At 39.3% G+C, this 14,444-nt stretch overlaps 2 protein-coding genes across 2 annotated transcripts in view; both read left to right on the forward strand.

Annotated features, from left to right (window-relative positions):
* The first annotated feature begins 1,786 nt into the window (after positions 1-1,786).
* LOC137990763 (adenosine receptor A1-like) lies at positions 1,787-3,416 on the forward strand. The gene has a single exon (XM_068835871.1). The coding sequence runs from the start codon at positions 2,207-2,209 to the stop codon at positions 3,227-3,229; it is 1,023 nt and encodes a 340-aa protein (XP_068691972.1). The 5' UTR covers positions 1,787-2,206; the 3' UTR covers positions 3,230-3,416.
* Positions 3,417-7,632: 4,216 nt separating this feature from the next.
* Positions 7,633-14,444, forward strand: part of LOC137991626 (zinc metalloproteinase nas-15-like) — a 24,543-nt gene continuing 17,731 nt past the window's right edge. The window contains exons 1-6 of the mRNA XM_068836682.1: positions 7,633-7,774; positions 8,849-9,022; positions 9,965-10,091; positions 10,438-10,529; positions 11,954-12,037; positions 13,737-13,879. Coding sequence (XP_068692783.1) covers positions 7,717-7,774; positions 8,849-9,022; positions 9,965-10,091; positions 10,438-10,529; positions 11,954-12,037; positions 13,737-13,879 — 678 coding nt within the window. The 5' untranslated portion in view covers positions 7,633-7,716. The remainder of the gene's footprint in view (positions 7,775-8,848; positions 9,023-9,964; positions 10,092-10,437; positions 10,530-11,953; positions 12,038-13,736; positions 13,880-14,444) is intronic.

Consider the following 14,444-nt stretch of genomic DNA (forward strand, 5'->3'; position numbering starts at 1 on the left):
CTTTGATGCATATTTACTAATTCTCTTGCGAACTGAATTCCGGTGAGTCCGGTTGCTCATAGCCTTCGTCCATCGGACTCAGTTTGGGTGTATTGGACAACCCTCAACAACTCTCATTCTTCTATGTATCTCAAACTGCTTCTTCACTATATTATCAAGTTAAATTTGAATAATTTTCGCAGCCTGTTTAACATTTCCACACCTGCTCATGTTATTTTACTTTATCAGGAAGAAATGGATGGATGCAACAAAGATATAACTCCCGACCACATCATATTTTTCCTCATATTCCTCACATATACAGCGTTTGCGAGTGTTATTATAACAAAATTTAAGGATTTTCTATTTACGCCTAGCGATGAGGCATACAACGTTGACACGCCTGCTTTTGTTTTCCATATTCATGGACCAGTATTTCCTGTTAATTTTCACCGTTTAAAATAAGAATAAAAGGACAATATGGACGATATGCCTTGTTATAACAAAGGTATGTTCTCTGTCTGTCACATCTCTGGCTTCAAATATCTACAATAATGAACATTTAAAAGACGTTTAGAGAATAGAACCTTTCACTGACTACCGTTCTTTGCCTTTTTTTGTGGAGAACTTTTACACTACCCAGAAGACCACCGAAACCGTGTGCGCTTGGTCGAAAAAGGTATCTAACTTCGTGCATGACTCAACACTTCCTTTTTGCCAGGTCATCTTTTTTAATTTCGAAAACCGTTTTTGCTATCAGGGGTGTTGCATTTGTTCACCTTCTGTGATTCGTTTTCTTTGCGGACACGGGAAGAACACCTATCACTGAATATAATTAATTTCATTTTTTTTTCCTAGAGAAGGTTAAAATCGTCAACGGGTAAATGAAACAGCTGAAAAACAAAACAAAAAAACCGGCCGATCTTGCACGTTTTTGTGATTGGCAAAAAGAGCAGATTTAATATTTCGTTGTTACAAAAGCCTTAATTGTGTCCTCGGACTCGGAGACGAAAGAGAATATCGACGCATTTAGGACAAGGGAAAAGTATAAACGAGCGAAAACATGACGCTTAGACGTTTGTTTTATAGATGGAATTTACATAATCGCACCTAAAGGTTATTCAGGTTTATTCCTGAACTCACATCTTACAACCATCTGACCAAGTTAGGAAAGATAATCGACCGTTGCATATTTCAAATTAAGTTTCTACATAAATGATTTTCATCTTAAGAAGTATGAAATGACTATTTTCAAGGCTTAAGTTTGGAGTACTGTGCCGCCCAATTAGTTGAAAAAGTCTGGCAAGAAATATAATGAAAGTAGAGATCGAGACAATTTGTGCTTCTAATTGAAGTCACACGAGATAATTGGAAGTAAAAACAGGGTGATACTATTTAAGTATACTAGTGTGAGCAACGAAAGTTCAACAGCTGTTAAACAAGGACGGAAAAAGAAGCTACAATTACAGAACTTTTATACGGAGGATTTAATTAAAAATAGGTGAGGCTGTTGGGGAATAATTTAACGCGCGTCTTGTCCAAGATTAAATAATTTCCCAAGCCTTTATATTCCCTAATTTCCCTCGTCACTACTGCATTATCGATGCAAATTAAACAAAATTACATGAAGCAAAAATTAAGCGCGTTTAGGGAACATTTGTATTCTAGCGAAAAAGCAACAGAGACAATTGTATTGCAGCGAAAAAACGGCAGCGACATTTATCTCTATCAAAATAGTCGACAGGTGGACTGGAAAAGTCAGAACCCCCTTGAAAAGCCTCATTAGGTAGTGCCGAGACAGCGAGAAACCAATTCGTTTACCAAAACTCACGGAATTGAAATGCCTTTAAAAATAACTTTAGTGGATAAAGCGAGGCAGCGGAGAGAAAGCTTAGCGTGTTAGGATCATTCAAGCAATCGTTGAGAACATTCGTTTCGACGTGACGAGTAATACTAGTACTCTTTAAACTGACGCTGGAAAGAGGAAATTGAATAACGCGTATACATTTCCAGACGACTTCAAGAATCCAGTTGTCACAGCGTTGATTCTCTTTATTTTTCCTGTTAACATTTCTGTTAACGCGAACTTCTGTCAGCTTGGGAAGAGTCTGTCTAAAGGGTATTGAATCTAGGCGTTCAAAGTCATTAGACCCAGAGCCTTTGGTTGTGTCAAGGAGACTTGATGTCGAACTAGAACATTAGGCCATCGAACTGAACTGAGGTAAGGATGACCCTTCAGGCTCCAAACTCATGCGGGAAGGTTCTTCCACCCACTGGATTGTCTTATTTTACTGCATCGTTTTCAGTGTTTCTTGCGCTCATAACCATTCCTGGAAACCTACTAGTATGTATCGCCATCATTAAGGATCCATTCAGGAACCTTAAAACTCCATTTCATTACTTTTTGTTGAGCTTAGCCGCGACAGATTTGATAGTAGGAACATTGATGGACCCTGTATCTGCCATATACCACATTTGCGAAGGGCTTCAATCCGACATTGTAGACATCAAAATCCTGCACATTTTGTATTTCATCTTGAGTACGGCATCTATTTTGACACTGGCAGCACTTACAGCCGACAGATATGTCGCCGTGTCAACGCCCGTGAAATACAAGACAATGGTAACATCGAAACGTGCCATCATAACATCCATCATAATTTGGATTGTGGCATTTGGATTTTCCTTTGTCTACTTCAAACTCAAATTCATATTTTATTCCTTTATTTTCGCCAACACCGCGGTCATCTGCACGTTTGCCGTACTTTTATTCGTCCACATGGCAATTATCAAAAGATTGCGCAAACGGGCAAAATTTTGGCAAGATCGGAGAGCAAACGACAGCACAGAGTCTTGTAAATTGGAAAATAAAAACAAAATCATAGACGCAAAGAAAGAGAGCAAAGCGGCTAAGGCATTGATGGTAGTTCTTTGTGCTTTTTTAGCTTCCTTTGCACCTGCATGCATAACGATCTACCTGTTGAATTTCTGTACTAGTTGTAATTGTCTAATGATTCACTGGTTGCGAGATTTTCAATTTTTGTTTGTCTCCTGCAACTCTGGTATTAACCCGTATTTGTATGCGTGGCGAATTCCCCAATTCAAAAGAGCATTTTTAAAACTTGTGAACATTAAGCGAGAGAATAGTCATGGATACTCAATGTACAGAAAAGGTATACGTTTAAAAGCAGTGCAGGAGCGTAGCCAGGGGGTTCCTGTGTTGTCCGTTACCTCCATCCCGCCTTTTTGACAGTCAACAACATAATACACACCAGAGAAAATAATGTTACCTGGAACTTACTTCATCTATGCAGCTATTTTGTATGCTTGTTCCTCCCCCCGCGCTCACTGCTCATCCGAAAGATTGTCATTTTCATTAAAACCAGTGTGGATGTTGAAATGACAAGCCAGTACGTACCCTGGGTTTGAGAGAGAGAGAGTGTGACCACCTTCTCCCCCCCCCTATCCCCCTTCCTTTCAAAAGTGCTAGCTACTCCTCTGCAGTGACGCCCAACATGGAGAAATAAAAATTTCATCGTATTTGAAACAATAGACAGTAATACACTAATAGTGGAAGAAATGGAACTCGCCTCATTTGTTTAAAAAATGCACCATGTATTGAATTTTCACTGGCATTTCTCTACGAAAAGAAATGGCACTGATCAGGATTTGCTAGAAAAAGTCACCACGCTCATTTTTTTTCCTTCATAGAGAAAATAGATATTTTTTAATAGTCTCAGAGACGAATTAATTTTGACTTGAGTTCAAATAAAGGAAAAAAAAAAGTTGTTTGTTAATAATTGATGAATTTAAGGTGAGAAACGTCCTTTGCACGTCCGAACAAAGAGCTGCTATATTTATAATAGTAAATAATTAAATCATAATTACCTGTTAGAAATGTGCGAAAGTAATATCAAGTGAAAGACGACTAGCAGTGTTTGATTGATGTACATAAAGGAAGAGAAACGGATGGAGTGTATTGGGTGAGAGGCGTAGCCACCTAATACCCAATAAGCCCGGGCTTACAGACTTTTGGACACAAATACCTACCGAGAGAGTAACCTCATTTATGAATACATTGCGGCAGCCTATCCCACAAAAATAACAATCCTTTACTAAGGACCTGGTTTTATCAGTTAAGATAGGCCACGATACAATTTTTGTCTCAATGGAAGTGTCTATATCTCGAAATAGTTTTTTCCTTTTTGCAAACAAATAAACATTCGTAAAGTTGCTAGAACATCGGGCAAGTACAAGGCAAGTAGGATGTCAAATCCAATGACCAAAACTTCGGTTCAAGACCGAATCAAGGAATATCCAGATCATCACTTCGCTCGTGTCAAAGGGCAGCTACGATGCGATGCATGTCACGAAATCGTCGCTGTAAAGAAGGGCACTGTCCAATTTTTGCAATTGCGTAACGAAGCCTGAAGAATTCAGGACTTTCAACGGGCTTTGAACCCGTGACCTCGCTATACCGATGCGACGCTCTAACCAATTGGACTATAAAGCCACTGACGTTCGGAAATGGTCATTAGTGGGTTCTAATGTTCCCGTGAACAACGATGAAATGGTATATGAAATGGATCATATATGAACTGGAGATATGAAATCAAGTGAAGCTATGGTTCACGCAGTTATGAACGCAATTTTTGCAATTGCGTAACGAATAAGAAAAATTATCAGGGAAGACTCTCGTAGTCACCTGTGGCAGAGAAGCCTACCAGTTGTCATCCGGAGTAGTTGAACGTCTGACTGATCTCGACTCATCTCAAGAAGAAGCGGAGACCAGATTACCGTTGCATGCAGCTCATGCCGCGAGATCAAAGTTTGCTGCGGTGATAATCGTGTCCGAACATACAGATGTCTTGGTACTGTGCTTGGCCTTCGAGAGTTTCATTCCGTCCTCCATGTTCATCAAATGCAGTTCCCATGCAAGAGTAAAGTACTTAGATGTTTCAAGATCGGATAGACCCTTATTCACGATGGCCGCCACGTTGGATTTGCTATTATCATGCAAATTAGCTACACACTTCTGAGGGGGCAAACAACACAAGTTCGAGAGGTTATAACGAACATCTTAGCCACACTGATAATTTTTTTCACGTTCATTGAATGTTTCTCACCTAAGTAGTAAAATAGAATTATTACACAAGATACATCGATGTTTTTTAGTGAAAAATGAAGAGATAACGAAGTCAAAATGTCAAAGGCAATCAAAGATACAAAATTATTATAAAAGGTACTTAATTTTAAATTCTAAAATGTACTTTTAACAATGTTATGTCAATATCTCGACAAGCCGATTTTCCGCAATTTGCGTTTTTTCCAATGTTTGCCCCCCAGCATGACACATGGCTAATTTGCATGACAATTTGAAAACCAACATGGCGGCTATCGGGAATAACGGAAATGTTTCCATAGATACCAAAACAGTAAATTCTTGTTTGAAATGAATAACCCATGGAGTAACATAAAATGTCCAAGTATAGTTTGATTTCTGCTAAATGCTCAAAAGATACGAATTCCCCTAATTTATAAACGTAATAGCAGTTTCTTGGCAATTATTGAAAAATTTCGATATTCACTGTAAAGCGATATTTTACTGATATCACTTTATATTGTACAATTTTATGATTTGAATACTTATTAAATTGAAACATGGAATTTGGGGCATTATGAGTACATCAAAGTTACAAAACAAGCTTCATGATTACGCTATGCGTGAAAACAAACATCCAAAGGCGAAAAATGCCGTTTCCTACGGTATTCGTTGCCATGGCAACAAAATAAACACACGCGACTTTCTGGAAAGAAAGGTCTAATAGATATACATAACATATCCAAGTATCACTTCTTTCGGATTTCATGGTCCAAAGATATTATTTTTTTAACGTTGAGCATTATGCAAAAATTGCCAAATTTTTTATCCTACTGCAGACCCCACCCCCCTCATTTTTCAGGTCATTTCACCAAAAAGCTACCGATTCAGCGTTGATATCATGGATTTTCGTAAACTTCAAAAAATGTACATTTTAAAAATCCATGATATCACTGGTTCCTCTAATTGGTATAAAAAAAAAAGCAGAATTAGTTATCATGCACAGTATGCATAACCCCAACCTTAATGCTAACCATTTAAAATCAGTACTTAGACTTAATAACAACCAAAGGCGTTTTTACAGACTAACTCATGAAAAAGGTACGCTAACTACATCTCCTTACTGATTTACTTACCAATGTACACGTACTTGCTAACAATTGATGGACTTTTTGTTGATGTTTCCTACTTTCAATTTCAACCTAGTTTAAAATTAAGTTTACCTAGGTTGAAATCATTTCAACCTGAATTTCAAATTTATCAGTAACATAGACAGTCACAGACTGAACAGCTCCCTTGGGGGAGCAGCGGGTGAAAGGGTTGTGCGCATGCGTGATGTGTTGGCCACACCGGGTTGGTGTTAGCGTGTGTCACCTTGCTTTTATTGCTGCCCTTGGGGGAGCCCGGAAACGACTGAGCTGGAGCTTGATCGATGTCCGTTCAAGACTGTGCGGGGGAATCTTTTCAAATGCAAATACCTTTTAAGATATTCCTCCGCATTAGCCTCCATTGCAAGCTAGTTCCAGTCCAATACTGAGGATACTAATATGGTCTATGACCAATTTTCAACAATGATTTCTTTGTTTCAGCTGGAAAAACAAAAGTTTCCGATTCATTTGGAGCTCCGAAGCAGAACAAACACTTTACAGTGGATACCTTGAAGATCGATAGGTTTTGATCATACTTAAATGTAAACTCCCAAGTTCCTAAATATCGAACACTGAAATTTTAGTTTCTGTTAGACCAATAAAAATGCAGATTCTGGCGTCATTCATGAAACCTAACAAATGACTATATTTGTCTCTGTTTCGCGGATAAGCAAATAGCGAATACATTCCGACATTTTAGGATGGGGAATCAGCTTATTTCTCGCACACCAAGTGTATAGTCCTCTTAGGGCTTGGTTGAGAGCTGCCAACACTTCATCAATACTTTTCCCGTTGCAGAACACAGTGGTATCGTCTGCGAACGCGTAGATGTTACAGGTTGAAATTAAATTCAGGTCCATTTAAATCAAACTAGGGGGATCTAATTAACCTAGGTTATTTATCAAGGGATTTTCTTTATGGGTTTTCTTTATTTCAACAATGATTTCTGCTCTGCGTGATTAAATTTCTTTGTTTCAGCTGGAAAAACAATAGTTTCCGATTCATTTGGAGCTCCGAAGCAGAACAAACATTTTACAGTGGATACCTTAAAGATCGATAGGTTTTGATCATACTTAAATGTAAACTCCCAAGCTCCTAAATATCAAACACTGAAATTTTAGTTTCTGTTAGACCAATAAAAATGCAAATTCTGGCGCGATTCATGAACCCTAACAAATGACTATATTTGTCTCTGTTTCGCAGATAAGCAAATAGTTGCTTGATGCTTATTTATTTATTTATTTATTTTCAAAAATGCGTTTGATCAGAAGAGTGCTGTTCAATTTCACCGGCAAACAATGAATTTAGTTTATTGACGAGGTCACGATTTCTGTTAAAACTATACTTTTCCAGTCTTCCTTCGGGAAACAACTCCTCAACCTGCAAAAACACAGAAGGGGCAGCTGGCCAGTTCCTTGAAAGATTGATGATAGATATATAATTGAATGAAACAGTGCTTTTACTCGCAGTTCACATGAAAGTGTGAAGATGTTGCTATACGTTGTAGCTGCGTTGTTCACAGCGGCGTTGTGCTTGAACCCTGAAGGTAAGATGAATAGTATTTCCAGGAAATAGGTCTTCTTCATAATTATTTTCTTCATCAACTTTCTTTTTCTGTAAAGGACAATCTTTCTTATACATTTTGCCTCTCTAGCGTAAGTCTATCTTTTTCAATCAATCCTGCAAGAAATCAGCACTGAATATTGGAAGTGCATCAATTGTACATTCAGTTATCTATGAAAATTTGAACCCGATGTAAGAGGTAATCTATGTGCAATTTATGTTCAAAAACTCGAAACTTAGGATCATTACCACTTCTGCCACACAAACATTTATCCGCTTTTAATCGCAAAGGATAAGAACCGGGAAGTTGGCTAAGTGTGCGAAGTTCTTTTCAATTTTAAACCTCTTATGTTAATGATACAAAAGACACAGATTTGGAAGTCCATAGCCCAGAAGCCTCGATAAGCGACTGAATGCGTCCCAGCAGTGCACTGTATTTTGAACGGCTGCCGGCTAGGTTTTGTCTAAAAAAAAAAATGGCGGCATTTAGTTCGTTGTAGCATGATGAAGAACAATGGCTTTTGTGGCTACTAGTTTGCCGGCCAATCAAAGGTGTTGTGATCAGAAAGCTCAATCTTATTGGTCATTATTTAGCGGGACCTGGATTCTACTGAATTTTAGTATGGCCCTAAAGTGATGGGCTTCAGCAAAGATTCCCCAATGATGTTTTGTCATCTTTCCGCGCCAATAATTCGCCCTTTGTAAGTGTTTTTAAACCTCTAAAATGCAAAAGGACCAATAGCATTAAAACCCAGTAACCCAGTGGCCATCACGTAACGCATGCGCACAACCACTTCACCTGGTTCACCAGCATAGCAATGCTGATGAGGTCTAACAAGGCCGAAACAGCTGTCTATGGCTGCAATGAACCAGGTGAAATAGTTGTGCGCATGTGTGACGTGAGGGCCACATCGAGTTTGGTGTTATGGTGTGTTCACTTTACTTTTAATGCTCTGTGAAAGGGACCGAGGTCGAGAGGATAAATGTTCAATAATGAATTAGAGTGAGATACACATATGAATTCCTATTTATTGGTCTCTGCGTTTTTCTCCCATAGAGAATATCGGAGTCGGACACCCCAACCTCTTTGAGGGAGACATGATCCTGACTGCGGAACAAAGAGCTGCTGCAATGGCTGGCGAAGACGTGGATGTACCTGTCTCCAGGGGTTCTATCCGGAGGGGCTTGTGGACTAATGGCGTATTTGTCTACCAGATTGACAGTAGTTTTCGTAAGTTGCCTGGAAGACGAACAAATCCGCGAACAGAATTTGTGTTATTGTTTACAGTCCATAGTTCCAATGCATCAAAATTAAAACATTTTTATTTTAACAAAGAAACCTTCAACTCTTGGTAGCGCCATAACTTAACTACAGGTTGGATAAGAAATCACAATTTCGTGGCCCAGAGGTTGGTTGAAACTAATCGACTTGTGTTAAACCAATCATTCTCATGCAAGTCAAATATAAATTATTGCAACGTGTGTTAATTAGTTCGTTAGTTAGTTAGTCAATCAGTCAGTCAGTTAGTTAAAGTTATTTTAAATCTTTAATGTGTTAAATGTTGCACTTCTGCGAATAACGGCTCAGTTAAACAAGGGATTTCTTCGATTTTCGCGCTGAACAACTAAACATAACGGTGGCCCGAGGGCTTGAGATTCCAATTATTTATGAGCTTTAGTGGCGACCGAAAATATCTTGCAAGACTGGACGAACTTATCAACACTACCAAAACTGCTAAGCAGTCGTTGAGAATGGAGCACGAAGGCTTGATCTCTCCTGAAGAACTGGGAAGAAAAAATCGCAAGCTCAAGTGTAGAAGCAAGGGCTATTGTGCAGACAATTACGGAACTGATGCAAAAATGAACATTCCAGAAATCTTTTTAAAAAATGAAGACAGGACTGTACGTTTGCGTAATTATGTTATATGAGAAGTACATGATGTCCGCTATAACGAGAGGCAAAACAATAAAATTGTCATTTTGGTACCACGTAATTATAAGTGTTAGTAATTCTGTTTAATAGCGGCAGTCATTTCCAGTCAAACCTCTATAGCTTTCGCCGGGGGATCTGGATTTTGTCCGTAATAGCGAGCGTCCGTAATAGCGGGGTACCGGTGTCCGCAAGGCGAGAGTCGACTGCAGTTAGTTATTGACTCTAATTTCTTGTCAACAGGACGAAGTTCGTCTGCAATGGCAGCTATCCGAGCAGGAATCCGAATGTGGTCTGACAACACCTGTATCCAATTCAGGGAACGCAGAGGAAGCGAAAGAAGCTACGCTTACTTTACATCTGGCGGAGGGTAATAGCACTATAAAAAATAACACTTGATCAAATCTGATGAACGGAAAGTCATTGAAAATGGCGACTCTCTGTAGTGTTACCAAGGGGCCACTAAGGCCATAAACTCCAGTAACACTAATAATCGCTGTTAAACCGTGCACACGGAACAAACATTCTCGCCAAGTCACCTGACTGCTGGTTTTCCGCGCTGGGGAAGTCCCGGATGTGCGCCCGAGCACTACACTCTGGTACTAAATTACCTAGTGATGATAATCGTGATGATGATGACCAGGACACTGGTCTAAAATTCACTTTATAGTTGTAGCAGTTTTTCAGCTGGTTTACATGCTCATTTTATTCCAAAGGTGTTCCTCCATGGTTGGTCAGACAGGAAGAAGGCAATCCATTACCCTTGGTAGAGGGTGTTTATATGCCGGAATTGTTGCTCACGAAATAGGTCAGTGGTTTAGACAATGTAAAAATTCATGTGCCTTTGGGGCTAGCATATTAAATTAATCTCACTTCGTGAAATAATCGTAAATGGGATATTATTAAAATATTACTATACTAAGTTTTAGCCACCACGTTTATGGCGAACGGTGAACGCGTCAGACTGAAATTTGCGTTTTAACAAAAAAGGAAAGAATCTTGTTTGATTTAGTTTAATTTCTTGCCTGTTAACTTCAGGTGTCAAATAACTTCTCAAAAGAGAGAGACGAGTTAGAAGAAGTGTACTGTAATGCTTTTGTGACAAGCAATTCAGGAGCCTTGCTTTTCTCTTTCCCGTTTCGCGTAAACGCGATTGTAAATATCTCCATTGTGATTTCTGTCGTCGATTTAACGAGGCAAAATATGCGGAAATGTTGTACAGAAGGAAATAAATAACAGCGGTTATCCGTGGAATGCAGAGTTGCAAAAGTACCCCGGGGAATTTTTGTTTGCCCTCCTCCTTAAATAGAGTCTATCACTAAAAAAACTCGTTCCCACAGCCCGTGAAGTTTTTAACCAGGGGCAAATTGATTTTGGCGGCCGAGCACAAGATCACGGGCTTTGGGAACAAAGTCGATCAATGAAAAGAGACATCGAGAATTTATCCGATAGGGGAAGGAGTGGGATTGACGGGGAAGAATGGGAAACAGAAGCTCTTTTCACGGTTTGATAATGGTGCTTCAAACAACATATTGTTTTTGTTGTAACTGTCAAATCAGTCACAAAATTATTTCATCCGGGGACAAACAGGACCTCGGCTGAATTAGTCTCACACAAATGAAAGTACTCTACTGTTAAAAGGATAGCCACATTTTCTTTCATTTCTTTTCCCTGGCTCCTCGATCATTTGAAGGCATATGTCCTCTCCAAATTAAAAGAGTGACCACCTTCGTCCCCAGGGCTTTTCACCGGTGAAAAGCCCTGGGGACGAAGTTGAAGAGTGACAATAGAGAAAAATGCTTCTCACAATTATCTTTCTTTATGCTTTGTTTTTGTTTTATTGGTTTGATTATTGACTAGGGTTCTAGGTGCAGGGGCTTCATCTGCTCAACCACAGCAATTGGCAACAGCAAGAGAAAACGAGGAGAACGCATCCATCATACATAGGCCTAGAGCTTCCAATTTAGCCCGTAGTCATGATGCTCACCTACTTTAAGGAAGACGACACCTTATTGGTTATCAATGGCTGCGCGACCATGGTCAGGAAACCAAAATAACGTTCACAGCATGGCGCGAAATAAAATATCTTGAAAAAAAAAACTATCATGGAGTATGAGGATGTGTTCTCTGCCCTGGTCTCTCTTAGCAACATCTATTACGGTTATCCTGCCTACAAGGTTAACCTAACAAAGCTAACCAAAATTCAGTTATTCTTCAATGCTGTATTATTAGCTCACGCTCTTGGTTTTTACCACGAACAGTCCAGGCCTGATAGGGACGAATATGTAACGATATACCGAGGGAATATTCAAAGAGGTAGGATTGACATTGCTGGCTTAAAATGTGATTTTTTTCGTCTTGTATAACCAGCACTTTAATTGATAATCTTTTGGTAAAGGATCCAGAACAATTTATGACAGAATGTATCTTTTTACGTGTGGTTTTATCAACGGAGTTGATAATGTAAATTGGCCACCGTACAGAGATTCTAAAAGCTGACGTTTCGAGCGTTAGCCCTTCGTCAGAGCGAATCGAGGAATTATGGGTTACATGCAGTTTTTATAGTAGAGTAGGAGCTGCGCTATGTGGTAACAGAGCAACGTGAAAAATAGGAATATATTAGTTAAATGAAAAGCGTTCGTTAATACCGTGAGGATTAAGAGTGCCTATTTGGAAGATGAATTTTTGTTCCAGATTCTTGCGGCTTTCCGTCGTACCTAGATGTAGGGAAGGGCCGCAGATAGTCATGTGTTTTTTGGAGTTGTTAGGGAGATTAAAATGACGAGCGACTGGCTTAGATGCATCTTTGTCATCCTTCTCAACATCGTGAAAGTGTTCGCGGAATCGGTCACCTAGTCGTCTACCTGTCTCGTCAATGTATAATTTATTGCATAATATACAGGTTATGCAATAAATGACATTTGCGGAGGTACATGTGAAACGATCGGTGATCTTAACATATCGCTTAGGTCCCGATATCTTGCTGGTGTTAACAATGAAAAGACAAGTTTTGCATCGTGAGCGCGCACATTTGAAAGGGCCGGGTTGCTCGTTAGTTTTGAGCGCGCTTCTAACTTTAGTTAGAATCCTCACGGTATTAACGAACGCTTTTCATTTAACTAATATATTTCTATTTTATCACGTTGCAATTTTACCACCAATAGCGTAGCTCCTACTCTACTATAAAAACTACATTTAACCCACAATTCCTCGATTCGCTCTGACGAAGGGCTAACGCTCGAAACGTCAGCTTTTAGAATCTCTGTACGGTGGCTAATTTACATTGTCAACTCCGTTGATAAAACCAAAATTTTGTATACTACTTCCCCACCGACGCAGCACCACAGTTTCCTTCGAAACTACCCCCTTCATTATCTTTTTACGTGGTCTTATAGATCACTTATTAAATTTGTGTAAAATGTTTCACAAAGTTCTAAACCTGGTTTTCACTAACGATGCAAACGCAAGAGCAAGCATAATTAGCTTATGCCTAAGTGAAAACGAACATCGACCATAAGCATCAACATCAACCACGGCCTCCGCCATGACGGCCAGACGTAGAAGATTTCCTTGTGCTTATGCTGCGTTTCGTTTTCACACAACGCAAGCGAACGCAAGCTTAAGCGCAAGCAGAGGGAAACGGATAAATTTTGATCCTTGCAATGTGCTTATTATATTCCTGCGTCAACTCCGTTTTCACCGTGAAATAACCGCTCTTATTCTTGCGCTTGTGCTTACGTCACTAGTGAAAAGCGAGCTTTACGATTTATCCGAGATGTTCACAGTGTTTCTGATGGTTTGCATCTTTGAAGACCAATCCAATTTGTGTGGGATCACGTTATCTTGAAATCGTCCACACTATTCTGTGACACGCAAAGTTCTTCGAAAAATTCTTCTCGGGGTCTGCAAAAAAAGCGACAAGCTTGTCCAAGGCCGTTCCAAATATTTTGTGGATATGTGACGCAGTTCAAATATTTTAACACAATACTTGTCTTTTTATGTTATGAATTATTAGGTATGGAGTTCAACTTCAACAAATATAGCCGTTCAACTATTGACTCTCTTGGAACTCCGTACGATTACGGAAGCGTAATGCATTATGACTCCAGAGCATTTAGCAGGAACGGACGACCAACAATTGTTGCCAAGAAATCCGGGGTAACTATGGAACAGACTTTTTGTAATACTTAACTCGGAAACAGGGCAACAAAGTGAGCCAAGAGCATGTGTTACCATAATGATTGTTGGCCGCATAATGGGGGAACGCATGCTCTGGGAGGGCCAGCATAACTTAATTACATTCCATCCACCAAAACCACATATCATTACATGAAGCAAACTCGTTTTAAGCTTAGAAGTGTTTCTTAAGTTGAATACAAATACAAATACCTTTAAGTATTTTATCAAAAGATGTGTGCGGGAAACGTCAAACGTAGACGTGATACTCGTGATAAAAAAGAATGACAATGACATTGTCCTTTTCGTTGGATTTCAAACTAATAGTATCTTAACTAAACACCAATAGAAGCAATTTTTAAGCCGTGATTTCAAAAAGTCACCTCTTTATTTCAACTGGAATTCCCTATTTAATGGTTTGCCATTACTATCTTTAACATCTTGAGAGAGCTGGATTGAGAAGAAATGACGTCAAAGACTCACTAGCTTAAGAATGCAATGCGTGCTTACACGGTTGACTTAATATGCAGCATACATAAAAAAGTCT

Source organism: Montipora foliosa, chromosome 2 (assembly GCF_036669935.1).
Source record: "Montipora foliosa isolate CH-2021 chromosome 2, ASM3666993v2, whole genome shotgun sequence".
NCBI classification, from domain to species: Eukaryota; Metazoa; Cnidaria; class Anthozoa; order Scleractinia; family Acroporidae; genus Montipora; species Montipora foliosa.